Source organism: Oratosquilla oratoria, chromosome 6, assembly GCF_046742065.1.
Source record: "Oratosquilla oratoria isolate Oo_2021 chromosome 6, ASM4674206v1, whole genome shotgun sequence".
In the NCBI taxonomy this organism is placed as follows: Eukaryota; Metazoa; Arthropoda; class Malacostraca; order Stomatopoda; family Squillidae; genus Oratosquilla; species Oratosquilla oratoria.
Genome location: NC_134782.1, coordinates 48,580,311 through 48,594,615, shown reverse-complemented (window position 1 = coordinate 48,594,615; position 14,305 = coordinate 48,580,311). Strand labels below are relative to the sequence as shown.

The following is a 14,305-nucleotide window of genomic DNA, read 5'->3' as shown; positions in this document are numbered from 1 at the left end:
CAGTTTTCTCTCCTCTGATCTAATATTACCTATAATTCACCATTACTAAGGATCACCCATGTAAGACAGTCTTCATGTACTAACTTTAGTTAAGAGTTCTGACTAGGAAATATACATTAATTTACATTCTACAGTTGTTTTCATCCTCATTGTATGGCACATGAAAGCTTAACTTTTGATTTAATTTTAATAAACAAAAACTGTGAAAAACTCTACCACCTGCTGTTAAAAACAAAAAGCTGGAGATAAATTTCCATTTAGATTCGAACTAGGATTGACAGGTCTCTAATTCCTTAACTTTGTAAATAAGAGAAATAAATGAATAAATAAATGCAGGTCTTATTAATGAAAGCTAACTTGCAACAATATATATTCCAAAAGTTTTTTCCCCCTTATAAAGGAGATAGCGAAGTCAAAGGCATGTACCTACTTCCACCCATTCCACACCCCTCCATTACTCTTTCCCTTCCTCTTATCTTAGCTCCTCATGGATGAATGGTCCTCCCCATATCCAACCCAGTGCCCTGGGTCAAAGGTAATTTAGCAAAACACAGTACATCCACAGCAAGGCTCCTTCACCTATTTGGCGATCCTCCGTTTCCATCCTCTCATGCAGAAAAAGAGAAGCCAGGGCTGCTTCAAATTTCATTCACACATAAGCACCCCCTACCCCCCCCTTCCTTGCATGACAGTATCATCTATACACAGCCACACTCTACTCATCCCTTTCTCCTGCCTTCTCCCTTGCTCAACAGACATTACCCTCTACTCATTCTTAGTTGTCCCCTCAAATTCACTCTACCTCCGCCTTCCACACTGGTTTTACTAATCTTTCTTTTTTCATTCTTTCCGTGTCCAAACCATCCCAATACTCTTTCATCAGCCCTATCTCATCTCCTCTCCCACTCTCCTCCACACCTTGTTTCTCACTCAATCCAACCTAGTAACTCCTATCATATTTCTCAGACATTTCATCTCAATCACATTCAAACTTTTCCTCTCTGTATCTCACAAATTCCAAGTCTCACAAATTCCATACAATGCTGTCAGCACAATCACTTTTTTCATACAGTCTCCTCCTTGCATCCATTCCTACATATTTATTTCTCATGACACTTTATAATCTCCCAAGGCACTTACTTGCTTCCCTCGATTTACAATTTACCTCTACCTGTACCCCTCCCTTTCCTGCCACATGGAACCCCAAATACCTAAAGCTATCCACTCCCTCCAGCATCTCTCCTTTAAGACTTGTTTCCAACTCATTGCCATCCTTTCCCCTTGTACATCTCATCATGTTGCTTTTACCTACATTTACCTTCAAATTTCTACTATGGCAGACCTTCCCAAACTCCATCACACCTTAAATTTTCTGACCCTACCACAAGAATAATGTTGTTAGCAAACAACAAATAGCTCACCTCCTCCCATTTTCCATTTTTTTAACCATCTCCAGTCCCCTGCCCATTACCTCATGCAACAAAATATATATATATATATATATATACACACACACACCATCTTTAAACTATTCCTTGGGAAGTTAACCCATTACTAAAGCAAAGGGAGGTAGCAAAGTCTACCCTTTCCTCACACTCATTTTAGCTCCTTGTGGATGAAGGGTCATCCCAGTCTCCTGCCCACTTCCAGGGTCAAAAGCAATGCAGCAAGATGCAGTACATCCGCAGCAAAGCCACTTCATATAATCTGCAACCACCCCCTTCTCTGTCCCCTCATGCAGAAAATAGAGAAGACAGGAAGAAATCCCTTTGGGCTGTGTCAAAGTATCATACATATACAGCTATTTCCACTCGCCCCTATCTCCTTCCTTCTCCCTTGTTCAACAGTCATTCCTTTCTTGCTCAAATGCCCCTTCACCCCATCCAACAATCTCAACCTGTTGTCCCCCCAAGTTCATTCCATCCACCTCTGCCTTCCACACCTCTTTTGCTACTCTTTCATCACCCATTCCTTCCATGGGTGCAAACCATGCCAATACTCTTTCATCAACCCCATCTGCCATCTTGATTTTCCTCTCCCACTCTTCTCACCTTCTTATTTCTCAATCTATACAACCTTGTAATCCCTATTGTACTGTTCAGGCACTTTATTTCAACACTTACACTTCTTTTTTCCTCTCTCAAAATCCAAGTTTCCAGACCATGCAGGGTCATTGACACTATCACCCCTTTGCATCCATTCCCAGATGCCTATTTCTCATAACAATTTTTAATCCCCCAAGATATTTACTGGCTTCTCTCAATCTAGTCTACCTCTACCCCCACTCCTCCATTTCCATGCAACCCCATCTAAAACTATCCAATTCCTCAAGCCTCTCTTCTTTAAGACTTACTTCCAGCTCACTGCCACCCTCTCCCTTTGTACATCTCATCACCTTACTTTTACTCATATTTACCTTTAACTTTCTATCACATACCATCTTAAATTCCTGCACTGCCTTAATCCCCCCCTCTACCCTGCCACAAATGCAGTGTCATCCTCTAACAACTGACTTAGCTCCCATTTCTCTCCATTATCTTCAACAATTTCCAGTCCCCTGCCCACTACCTTTGCATTTACCTCCCGCACCACCCCATCCATGTACACATTGAACAGCCATGGTGACATGACACAGCTTCACCTTCATCTCAAACCACAGAATACTGGATATATGGAATAACTTAGATGAAAAAACAGTGTGTCCAAATACTATTCACAATTCTAAGAATAAACTTGATGCTGAAAGATACAAGGACGGGTCACCATGAGCATAGCTCCCTTCCCGTATAATACAACTAGGTAAAATACTTGCTCTATTTCCAATCATAAAGCCTCTTTACTGCTCTTAACAGTTTCCTCCAATCTTATGTATCTGCAATATCTCCCACAGTGCCCTCCTGTGTACCCTGTCGTAAGCCTTTTCCAAATCCATAAAAGTAAAGAGAAAATCTTACCTTTTGCCAAATTCTTCTCACAAATCAGCTTTACCACAAAAAACTGATCCACACATCCTCTACCTTTCCTAAAACCACACTGCTCCTTACCCCAAGTACTCCCTCTGTTACTTTCCTAATTCTCTCAATCAAAACCTTCCCAACTACTCAACAAACTGATCCCTCTAAAACTACTACAATCATACATCCCTTTTTCTTCTGTTAAATGGAACTACACAGGCACTCCTCCAGCCCTCTGGCACTCTCCCCTCCCTCAGAAACACATTCAACGATCTTACTAGCCAGTTCACTATTACTGTAACCCTTCTTCAGACAATGCATGACACCCATCTAACCCAGGTGTCTTACCTGCTTTATTTTCAAAACTCCTTTTACCTTTTGTATTTACTTTCCTCTTCCATCACTGTCATTGTCCTAGCACCTCCCACTCTCTCCATCAATCCCTCTCTATCCTCCTCCACATTCAACAGCTCTTCAAAATACTCTACCCATCTTCCCCTTACTGTCTCTATCATCAACATCAGCAACTTTTATCCTTTCTGCCTCCTCTCTTAACCACTTCAATATGATAAACTCACATAGGTGTCATGAGGAGCAAGTAGGTATATGAGGATGCTGGTGTCGACATCTTGATTATATATATTTTTTGCAGTTGTACACGAGTTACCCTGGATTCCGTGAACTGGTTTGATCATGTTTTCTGTGTTTGTTACTCACAGTAAAAGAGAACGAGTAATACAGCAATGACCTTATATTTTATAATGCAAATAGTGTGATGAATCATATGTTTGGCAGTCAATGCTGCACATGAGAATTTGAGTTGTACAGAAGTGGTAAACTTCCAAAGCCTCTTTACTTTCAAAATTTTATCCTCCTTCTCCCTTATTGTACATTTTCTTTCTTCTTTGCCTCCATTATCTTATGTATGTTTTGCTTCCCTTCTTTTTTCTTCGTACCTTTCATATGTTTCTTGAGTCCTACTTCACAACCAATCCCTAAATGCTTGCTTCTCTTCTACTACCATCTTCACTTCATCATCTCACCACTTACCCTTTTTTCTACTCCCTCTGATTCTCATTTCACGTACCATCTTTGCACAGATTGTCACTTCCTTGAAATGCCCCCCATTCCTCTTTCATGCCTACCTCTATCATTCACCGTTTCCTCTTTCTCCACCTATCCTCCACTCTCAACTTACATTCCACCAAAAATTATCTGATATTCCTCCACTCTCTCCTCTACAAGCATGGGCATTCAGAATTCTTACTATCCTTCCTTTGTATACCACTACACAGTCCATTAATGCCTTATTAACCACCCTTTCCCACGTGTACTTATGCTTCAATTTCTTTTTTCTTAAAGACTTAGCAATCATCAACTCTCCACCATGATTTTTATCTGGCACTCCCAACATATATATGTATGTATATATATCATTCAAGTGGACTATACATACTGAGGACATCTCACTTGGGTGAGCAAAAGACAGTATATACATTGCATTGAATTATCCAAGTTTTTTTATATATCCTACAATCTGACCACATCAAACAAGTAGTAATGATCATTATGAAAGAAAAGTATAGAAATATAATATATAAACCAGGATTCATATTTTTATTTAACAATGTCATAGGATCATTTTTTTCAAATACTCCATTTTGCAATTTATTTTATGGTTTCACTTTCATATTGCACCCTGATATTTTACAATAAAAACACAGTAGTTTATTGCACCTTACTGTACAAGTTCAAGCCAAGTTCCCCTCAATAAATCAGCCTTGCTCCACCAGCCAGGGCTTGGTTACACTGCAAGGTAATTTTCATTCTCTCACTCATCTCTTCTCACTCACACAAAAATGTATTTACATGCACTTTTGTTACAATCAGTCTCTATAATATTCCTTCACTTTCTCCTATGCTTCCACAATACCATTAACTCAAATCGCTTAAATGTCTCCCACTGTCTTCAGATTTCATTACACTGTGAGCAGCAGCTTCTACTTTACTTGAAATTCTTCTGAAGAAAATTGTGTTAAATATTGTGATAAACTTGCCACATGTAAGCTTATAGTTTTCAGAGCTTACAGTTCATGGTTTCCTGTTACAATATTTGTGTTCAAAATAAAAGTAAAGATTGGCTACAATCTTCCCCGGTTGATGCCTGTACCAACAAATGAAGGGAAGCATACAGTATACAAATACACATTCTCTTTTTTAACTAGTGTATGAATAACAATTGTATGGATCAAACTAGGAGAGGACTAAAAATATGAAGGCCACTGCAATGGTACTGCTTCTGAGAAACAGTGCCCTACAATGCCCACATTCTTTATTTTTTCCTGCCTTTCTTCCATTCTTTCATGATCATGAAGGCAACTGCCACCCTAGTTCATCTAGCAAAAGATCACCACTCACATGTTAACCATTTGTTTTCATTTTATCTCACTTTCCTGTTAACTTTTGACAAACTATTTTATGATTTATGAAAACTTATCTGTTTGCACATCATCTTATTGTCATGTCAACTTTTCCATCTTTTGAATACCTGGTCATGGCTGTCATTCTGCCAGACTAGTCTGAAAATACCAAAAAATAAAACTTAATTCTTGGTATTCGCTCACTTTGCAAACCTGAAAGTGGACAGATGGTATTGGGTTGCTAAACCATTGCCATTGGAGAACATGGATGGGATCACTTGTCACCATAGAGACCTCTAGCTTCAATAATACTTGGTCATGTTGTGCCCCAGGGCTGTTACCCCGCAATGCCCACAACCCTGAAATATTTCCTCATATCTGAAAACATGCAGCCTTGATTGAATACAATTACCTCAAACTGGGTAATGTTTTCTCACCTAGAGATAAAAATTATGATAGAAAATAAAAAGGATAAAAAGTTAAATGGCAAGACACTAATGAGGAAACAAGTTAGCCAGACATAAAAGCCATCAGCAACAGTATCCAAATGCAAGATATATGCACATAACCAACCATGGCTTCCATCTATGGTACACTTTGCTGCGCATGGGCTTGGTTTAAACAATATGCTTTGCATAAACTTTGACACTGACACACACTTTTGGCATAATGCAAACAAAGTGTCCAATTTGTCGCTGACAAATCTCACTTGGCCTATGGGCTTGAATGTTTGCTTGTTCTATACAATGCACATCTTCCCCCAAGAACAGGAGGACTGGAAACTGTACTGTACCAGCCATCACCAACTTTTAACATTATACTTGCCTGTCTGAATCCTTACATTTCACTAAATACAGAATAAAATAAACACAAATCTCTGATACTTTTTTCAAGATTAATAAAAGAGTAATAAAATATCCAAATCATATCTAAGCAAGCACTATTTCAGTTATGAGACAAAACATACAATGTTTATTAGATTTGGCTGCCAAGATAATATCATTAATACCATTGTAAAGCACAGATTTGTTCCTTGCAACATAATCAACTCTTCCTGCACTGTCTTCAACCACTCATCTTATTTTGCATGCACCCACTGCTCTCAAGACTGCTATAAAGTACATTTTGAGTGAATCTAGCATTCAATTTGCATGACAGCTGCTTTGCATGTTGATAACATCACTAGTGAGATGAGCTGCTGGGGCAAACATTTGCACTTTAATTTACAATGACTTGACAAGACAAACCGCAGCCCACTGGAGAGTTGAGGCACAACACTTTTTGCACACAAGGCCACTTTGCACTGCACTCCAGCTAGCTTCCATCTTGTCCCATCAACAGCTGCTCTTGCTTCACAGCTCTTCTGAATAAGCATGAGTGCCTCCACAGCTACTCGCATGACAATCGTTTCATACACAACTAGCTGCGGTCACCAAACTGGTAGCCCTGGATATCCTCCTCTGCAAAAATAAAAAACATTCAATTGCTGTGCAGCCATATTTTCAAATACAGTGGAACCTCAATATTTGAACTTCATTAATTCCAAGAACTTGTTCACATATGGAAGTGGTTGAATATTGGATAAAAATTTCCCCTAAGAAATAATGTGAATTGTATTAATACATTCTGCAACCAAAACAAGTGGTCCACCAATACACAGAATTGAACCAATTAAATGAGGAAATCACCCAATTAAAAGTTAAAAATCACTAGATCAGAGGTTTAATGTCGTGTTTTCCACTATTATTTGACATATATCTTACATGATACAAAATCAGGTTATCAAAACTATTTTCACAATGGTTTTCCATGAGAATTGGTCATTTACATTGCCCTAATTCATCACCTTACTTTTACTCACATTTATCTTCAATTTTCTTCTTTCGCACACCTTCCCAAACTCAGCCACTAACTTCCTCAATCCCTCTTCTGATCCTGCTACAAGTGCAGCGTCATCAGCAAACAACAACTGGCTTATCTCCCACTTTTCTCCATTTTCTTTAACCATCTACAATCCCCAACCCATTACCCTTGCATTTACCTCTCGCACCACCCTATGTATAAATTGAACAGCCAAGTCAACATAACACATCCCTGGCAAAGTTCCACCTTTACCTCAAACCACTCTCTCCATTTCTGATTCCAACACAAGCTCTTAAAAGTTTCCTTCTATCCCATATATCTGCAATAGCTCCCATAGTACCTTCCTGTCTACCGTCATAAGCCTTTTCCAAATTTATAAAGCTCCCAAAAATATCCTTACCTTTTCCTATAGCCTTCTCACATATCTGTCTTACCACAAAAACCTCATCCACACAACCTCTACCTGTCCTAAACCCACACTGTTCCTCTCCTAATCATCTTAATCAAGACCCTCATATAAGCCTTCCCAACTACACTTAAACTGATCCCTCTGAGACTACTACACTCACACTTGTCCCCTTTTCCTTTGTAAAGTGGAACTATACAGGCACTCCTCCAGTCCTCCGGCACTCTACCCTCTCTTAAACAAGCATTAAATAACCTCGCCAACCAGTCCACCATCACTGTACCTCCTTTTTTTTTTTTTTTACATTCTGCATGACACCCATCCAACCCAGGTGCCTTACCTGATCTCATCTTCTTAACAACTGCCTTCACTTCATTTTGCCTTAATTTTCCTCCATTTTCCTCACTCATCACAGTAATTTTCTTAGCACTTCCCATTGCAACTACCTTTCTTCCTCCATCCTCCTTCACATTTAGCAACTCCCTAAAGTATCCTGGCCCTCTTACTGCCATCTCTTCCATTATCATCTCTCAATCTGCACTTTTCACCTTTTCTCCTCTACTTGATTCGCCTCCTCTTCCTCTCTTAATTTCTTTCCAAAAAATTTTTTTGTTACTTTCAAAATTTTCTGTCATAGTCTTTCCCCATTTCACATCTGCTCTCCTCTTTGCCTCCTTTATGTTATGCTTTACTTCTGTTCTTTCAGTTTTCTTGTAGCCTTTCCTGTGCTATATTGCCCAACCGCCATCTTAGAAAACATTTTGGTTAACAGAAGTGATCAATACCACTTGAGTATTGGCTGCATGTAACATTAACCATGTAGTCAATACGTAAGCAAATGCAGAAAGAAGAAAATAATCTTATACATAACAATGGGCATTTCCTCCTTATATGGGAGTGGTCAAGTCAAAGCATACAACTTCCCCACACCCATCCAAAACTCTCCATCTTAGTACCTCATGGGTAAAGTGCCATCCCTTTCTCCTGCCACAGTGCTCAGACTAAAGGCAGCATAGCAAAGGGCAAGGATGACCCTTCAACCACAAGGGTCTAAGATGGAATGAGTAATGAGCATAATCTTAAGTCATAAAAAGTATATACCAGCTTTCTCTGGAAAAGAATGAGTAATGTCTAGATTTTCATAAGTATCTACAACAACACTAATGCAAATCTATCGAAAGAATATAAACTGTAATCAAATCATAAGAAAAGGAATTAAAAATAATGTAAATTACAACATTACATAAAAACCATAATAAAACACTTGCAGATTCAAACCAAAAGTAGTGAATAAAATGAGAAGTTGTGTTAACAAAAACAAAATCTACTTTCAGAAATAAACGATCAAGCTACTAACCAAAAAGAAATTCAAACAGAATCAATGAAAAAGTTGCAAGGATTGTTCATAGCCTGGTGGAAGCTTGTTGTACTGCCAGTCATGTCCTGTGTATGATCCATAGGCCATGAAGACAAGGGTGGGGCTGTGGGTGGGGGATGTGGATGAGAAGCTTGTGGAGCAGGATGTGGGTAGGAGGAAGGCACAGAATGTTGATGGGAGGACTGCAAACCTGGAAGGCCTGTAGGATGTGGCGGCAAATGAGGCGGAGGTGGCTGCGCCGTTTGGGATAATGTTGTTGTGGCTGCGGATCTTTCTGATCCACTGGACCCTCCTCCACCTCCCCCGCCACCTCCACCTCCACTACCTCCACTACCACCACCACTGCCTAACCGCCGAGCACTCCTCTGACTTCCTGCCTCACTGTCGCTACCACTCTGTCCTGGAGACGTAGATTTCCTCTCAACTTTCTTCTGAGTACCACTGCTGCTGCCTGTGGGGTGAGTGAGTGTCAATGAAAATATCAAAACTCTTACCGGAGAACAACATTCAAAAGAAATACAATGCATTAAGATTTCCACCATAAAGGTTACAGTTGTGGAGAGGAGGAGGAGAAGGGGGAGAGAGGGAAAAGAAAAGAAAAGAAAAGAAAAGAAGAAAAAATATATATATATACATATAGAATATGTGTGTATATATATATTATATATATATATATATATATATATATATATATATATATATATAGTCTCAGGGATATCAAGAGATATTTTCTGAACTGATGCATAGACCACTGGAACAGCCTCATCCATATAGTGCAAGGAAATACCATAATTATTTAAGGGAGAGTGAAGGATATAAGCAATGAGCTACTACCAAACTGGTTCCCAGCCTGGCAGATAAACCATGCAAGGAGACTAAAACCACTGGGTCTGCCAACTTTGAAAAAGCAAGGAGAAAGAGATGGTATGATTACTGTACAGTATTCAGGTTGTCAAAAGGGATGAACTACAAAGAAACTCTTGATTAGGGATACAAGGGTTTTATGAGATCACGAGAACAAATTACGAAAGACTGTATGTCTAGAGGATGTAAAGAAGTACAGTTTTCCATATACAGTGAGACCTCTCATTAACGGATATTAATTAGCTGTGTTTGCAGTGTTTTCGCTGTGTTTTCGGTGTTTTTGGTGCGTTGTTTAGTGCGTGCAATCACTGTGCCACCCAAAATCCACTCCAAAACACCAAAAACACAGCAAAAACACCGCAAACACAGCTAATTAATGTCCGTTAATGAGAGATCTCACTGTAGACACATAAATACTTGGAAAAGCTTAGACGGTGATATAGCCCAAGCTAGCACAATACATGAACTCAATCTAAACATGATAATTGGAAATTAAGGATATAAACCAAGTTGGAACCATACATGAACTTGAGGCCAGGTATGATACAATGGAGAGTAGGAGATAGGACCTAACAAGTATTACTTCTTTCCTGTATACCACAATTAGGTAAATAAATACACCAATATCACTAAACAAGCTCAAGACATAGCACCAAATTCAATACTTCACACCAACATCCCCCAGACATCAAACCCACAGAAGCACAAGAACCACACTGCACATTTACATTCAGGTCATCATTCAGCATTAAAACAGTATCAACACAGGAAAGTCTTGTCCACAAAATCGAACTACGCTAGATGCAACCATCATTCAGAAAACATTAAACAGCTCATCCAACAATGCCCCACAGTAACAATCCTTAGATAAGAACACAGTATTTCTTTTCTAGGTGATCTGTGGGCCCATCAAGTGGCCATTGCCAGACTCAGGAGATGTGGTTCTCCTGGGGCAATGGACTAATTTATTTTATTTGTTTATTTATTTATTAAATCATTTTTTATCTATTCTTTTGATTTATTTAATTTTTACAAAGGTATACTGTTGTGTATCAGTGTATTTACCTAGTTGTATTATACGGGAAGGGAGCTATGCTCGTGGTAACCCATCTTTGTATCTTTCAGCATCAAGTTTTTTCTCAAAATCTTGAATAGTGTTTGCACATACTGTTTCTTTATCTAAATTATTTCAGGTATTCAGTACTCTGTGTGGGAAGCTTTGTGTTGTGTTGTATTCTCATACTGTTGTGTAATCTGTGCATGTGGATATTGTAGACTGTGGGTGTTAGTTTGTTTCTTGAATCAGAGTTATGTGTATGTTGTGTTTATGTAGGAAATGAAGCAGCTCTACAGTATGTGTTTATTTGTACTATGTAAAGGGTACGTTTTTGAGTGTACAGGTTGTTGTGTGGTGGTTGCAGCTCCAATTCTTTGTGTCCTATTTTATGTACATAAGTGTAGTGCTGTGGATGCACAGCCCTACACTCACCTACTGTGGATGTGCTGTGTCTTGAGTCACTGCTTCTGACCCAGGGCAGTGGGTGAGATGCAGGGATGACCTGTCATCCAGGAGATGCGAAGAAAAAGAGGGAGGGTAGAAGGCAGAGGGGAGTGGAGTGTATTAGGGATGGAATGGTAGGGAATGGTTTTTTATGCCTTTGTCTTTTGGCTACCTCCCTTGTAAGGGGAAAAAAGCCTTTGGTATATGTATGTATGAATGTATGAGTGTAGTGCATGTGGGGTAGATCCATGAGTGGTATGTGTTGCACTTAATAGTTGCGTGTTAAAAGTGGATTGGTTTTGTACATGTTGGCCGAGTGTATGGGCTTGGGTTGGTTTCTATGTCTATGGCTACTAGGTGGTGTGAGTGGGTAGGTGCTGGGGTACTGACCTCCTTGTGAAAAATTGAAATAAAAGAGGGGGAGATAGTTGTAAAAAAGTGGTAAAATGAATAGAGTTTCTCGCCCCAATACAGAGACCAAGTACCAGCTGCACAAGGCCAAACCTCCATGTGTAAGGAGGGTTGGTGTGTCCACTTACAATGGGGCAGTGATAAGTTTAGTGTGAAGCTTAATCCCTCTTCTGGTCTTTCTTATTCTGCTGGGAAGTTGGACCCAGCCTCTCCTTGATCCAAGGAGTCATTGGCAAACAAGATTCACAGTCTAAATGTGTGTTCATTGCATGAAAGAGTAGTGCCACAGGATTTAAAAAGGACTGTGACGTTAATGCATAAAGGAATAAGTATGTAAAAAGTTACCAATAAATTACAGACTGGTGTCCTCGACCAGTACTAAAGTGAAACTGTATGAAATAAGTGTAAAAGATTGGTGGGTCAAACCCTGAAGAAGTAAACATTTGGACAATTATTTCATCTTCAGATTTAGGGGATTGTGTGTGTTTAACCTCTAAGCTTTTACTCAAGAATGATGTGCTACGGGAGAGAGGGCCGAGTGGATTGTGGGCACCTAGGTCAAGAGAGGGCTTTTGATAATAGTAACTCACGATTGATTACTATGGAATTTTGACTAAGAGATCCACTTTCTGAATGGTTGAAAAGTTTCCTGAAAGATGGTAAACCATCAGGTATCAGGATAGAGGGCAAGGAATAGTGGAGTCCCACAAGGGTCTATATGGCTTATATTATGTTCTTCATGTGCATCAATAATACAATGGAAGTATGAAAGATGATGTGAAGATCATGATAACAGTGAGAGATGAGGACTGTTGGTTGTTGTTATTGTTGAGAGAGAGAGAGAGAGAGAGATAGAGAGAGAGAGAGAGAGAGAGAGAGAGAGAGAGAGAGAGAGAGAGAGAGAGAGAGAGAGAGAGAGAGAGGAGAGAGAGAGAGAGAGAGAGAGAGAATCTAAACATCATTTGTCTTAAACCAGAAGTGGAAAATTAATTTCACTGACCCCCAAAAAAATGCAGAGCTACAAATGGGAAATACCTATTAAGCAAATAGAGACCTGTAGGACAAAGAAGAGTGGGAGGGCCAAGAAACAGATGGAGGGATGATATAAAATCTGCTGTAGGGACAATAGGAGGAAATCTGGAAGAGACTAAAGAAAAGAATTTGTGCGAGGACTGAGGATGATGGAGAAGTTTCATCTAGCAAGATCAATGCCTAACAAATGCTTGGCATTTAATCCGGGGGATGGTGAGAGAGAATGAGAGAGAAGAGAGAAGTGAGAGAGAGAGCGAGAGAGGAAAGAGATAGGAAAGAGAAAGAGAGAGAGGAAGGAAAAAGAGGAAAAGAGAGAAAGAGAAGAAAGAGAGAGGGAAGAGAGAGAGAGGAAAATGAAAGAGAAGAGAGGAAAGAGAGAGAAATGAATGAGAAAAATGAGAGAGAAATAAGTAATAGAGATATAGAGAGAAACATATATATAGAAAGAAATAGAGAGAAAAAGTGATAGAGAAAAATACAATGCTAAAGAGAGAGTCCACAAAGATGCATATATTCCTAGAGCAGCCTAGAAGATAATATTGCCCAAGATAGAACCAGACACGACTTTAAAACAAAGTATGATAATTGGAGAATAAGAGATAGGTCCCTATGAGGAAAGCTCCTTCACGTAAGCTACAACAAATTAAATACCACACAAGAAAGCTAGGCCAGTGTTACATGGTAATCTACCCTTTCTTCAGAAAACAACAAATTCTAGGGAAATGAAACATCAGGTCTACTTATTGATACACTTTCCTCTGCTGAGTGGATTTTCTACTACCTCCTCAGGTTAACTCTTTACCGCCCACCACCCCTTACCTGATCCACTGTTTGTGCTCCCTTCCCTGTTGAAGGTGTAAGACTCATTGGTGTAGTTGAAGGGCATGGGTGCATATCCTGTAGCAGGGGGAACATAGGTGCCAGCATAAGGCATGTGCGGCCCTCCCCAGGGGGATGTGGCTGAAGGTGGCGGTAATGGGGCCAACGTGTCTCGGTCTGCTTCACTAAGGGTGTCCTCATCCAGTTTGAGACCAGCAAGGCCTGTCAAAGGAATGTAACCTGTTTGGCAAGTGTCGCCATTTAGAAAAGGTTGTGTTAACCGATTATAAATTAACACCAAGAACACCACGACTAGGCTACGGGAATGACAACATACAGTATATACAAAAAGGCCTGAAGATAAAAGTCCAACCAATAAGCATTGCCCTTAGTATATACATAGAATAAAAACAGTAAAGATAAACAACATTTATAATGAAAACTTGTACAATAAAACCACTCCAGGAGTAGTATGAATTTTTTTTATTGACTACACTAGAAAAAAAATAAAAAATAAAAATAAATAAATATATAAAAAATATAATAAATAAAACTGATATCTAACCACTGTCTATAATCACATAATTCCAAATAAATAACTGTTATAGTTAAAACTACACCATCCCTATAGAATACCAAGGATATCATAATTTTTTT

At 39.3% G+C, this 14,305-nt stretch overlaps 1 protein-coding gene across 5 annotated transcripts in view; it reads right to left on the bottom strand.

The window, feature by feature from the left end:
- Positions 1–4,557: 4,557 nt before the first annotated feature.
- The window catches only part of dsh (Segment polarity protein dishevelled), a 47,100-nt gene continuing 37,352 nt past the window's right edge, over positions 4,558–14,305 (bottom strand). For 3 of the 5 annotated variants that reach the window (XM_076186931.1, XM_076186930.1, XM_076186928.1), the window contains 3 exons: positions 13,649–13,888; positions 9,001–9,472; positions 4,558–6,834 (listed from right to left, as the gene is read on the bottom strand). In XM_076186931.1, coding sequence (XP_076043046.1) covers positions 9,012–9,472; positions 13,649–13,888 — 701 coding nt within the window. In that variant the 3' untranslated portion in view covers positions 4,558–6,834; positions 9,001–9,011. The remainder of the gene's footprint in view (positions 6,835–9,000; positions 9,473–13,648; positions 13,889–14,305) is intronic. The other 2 variants (XM_076186929.1, XM_076186933.1) reach the window with 2 other exon arrangements.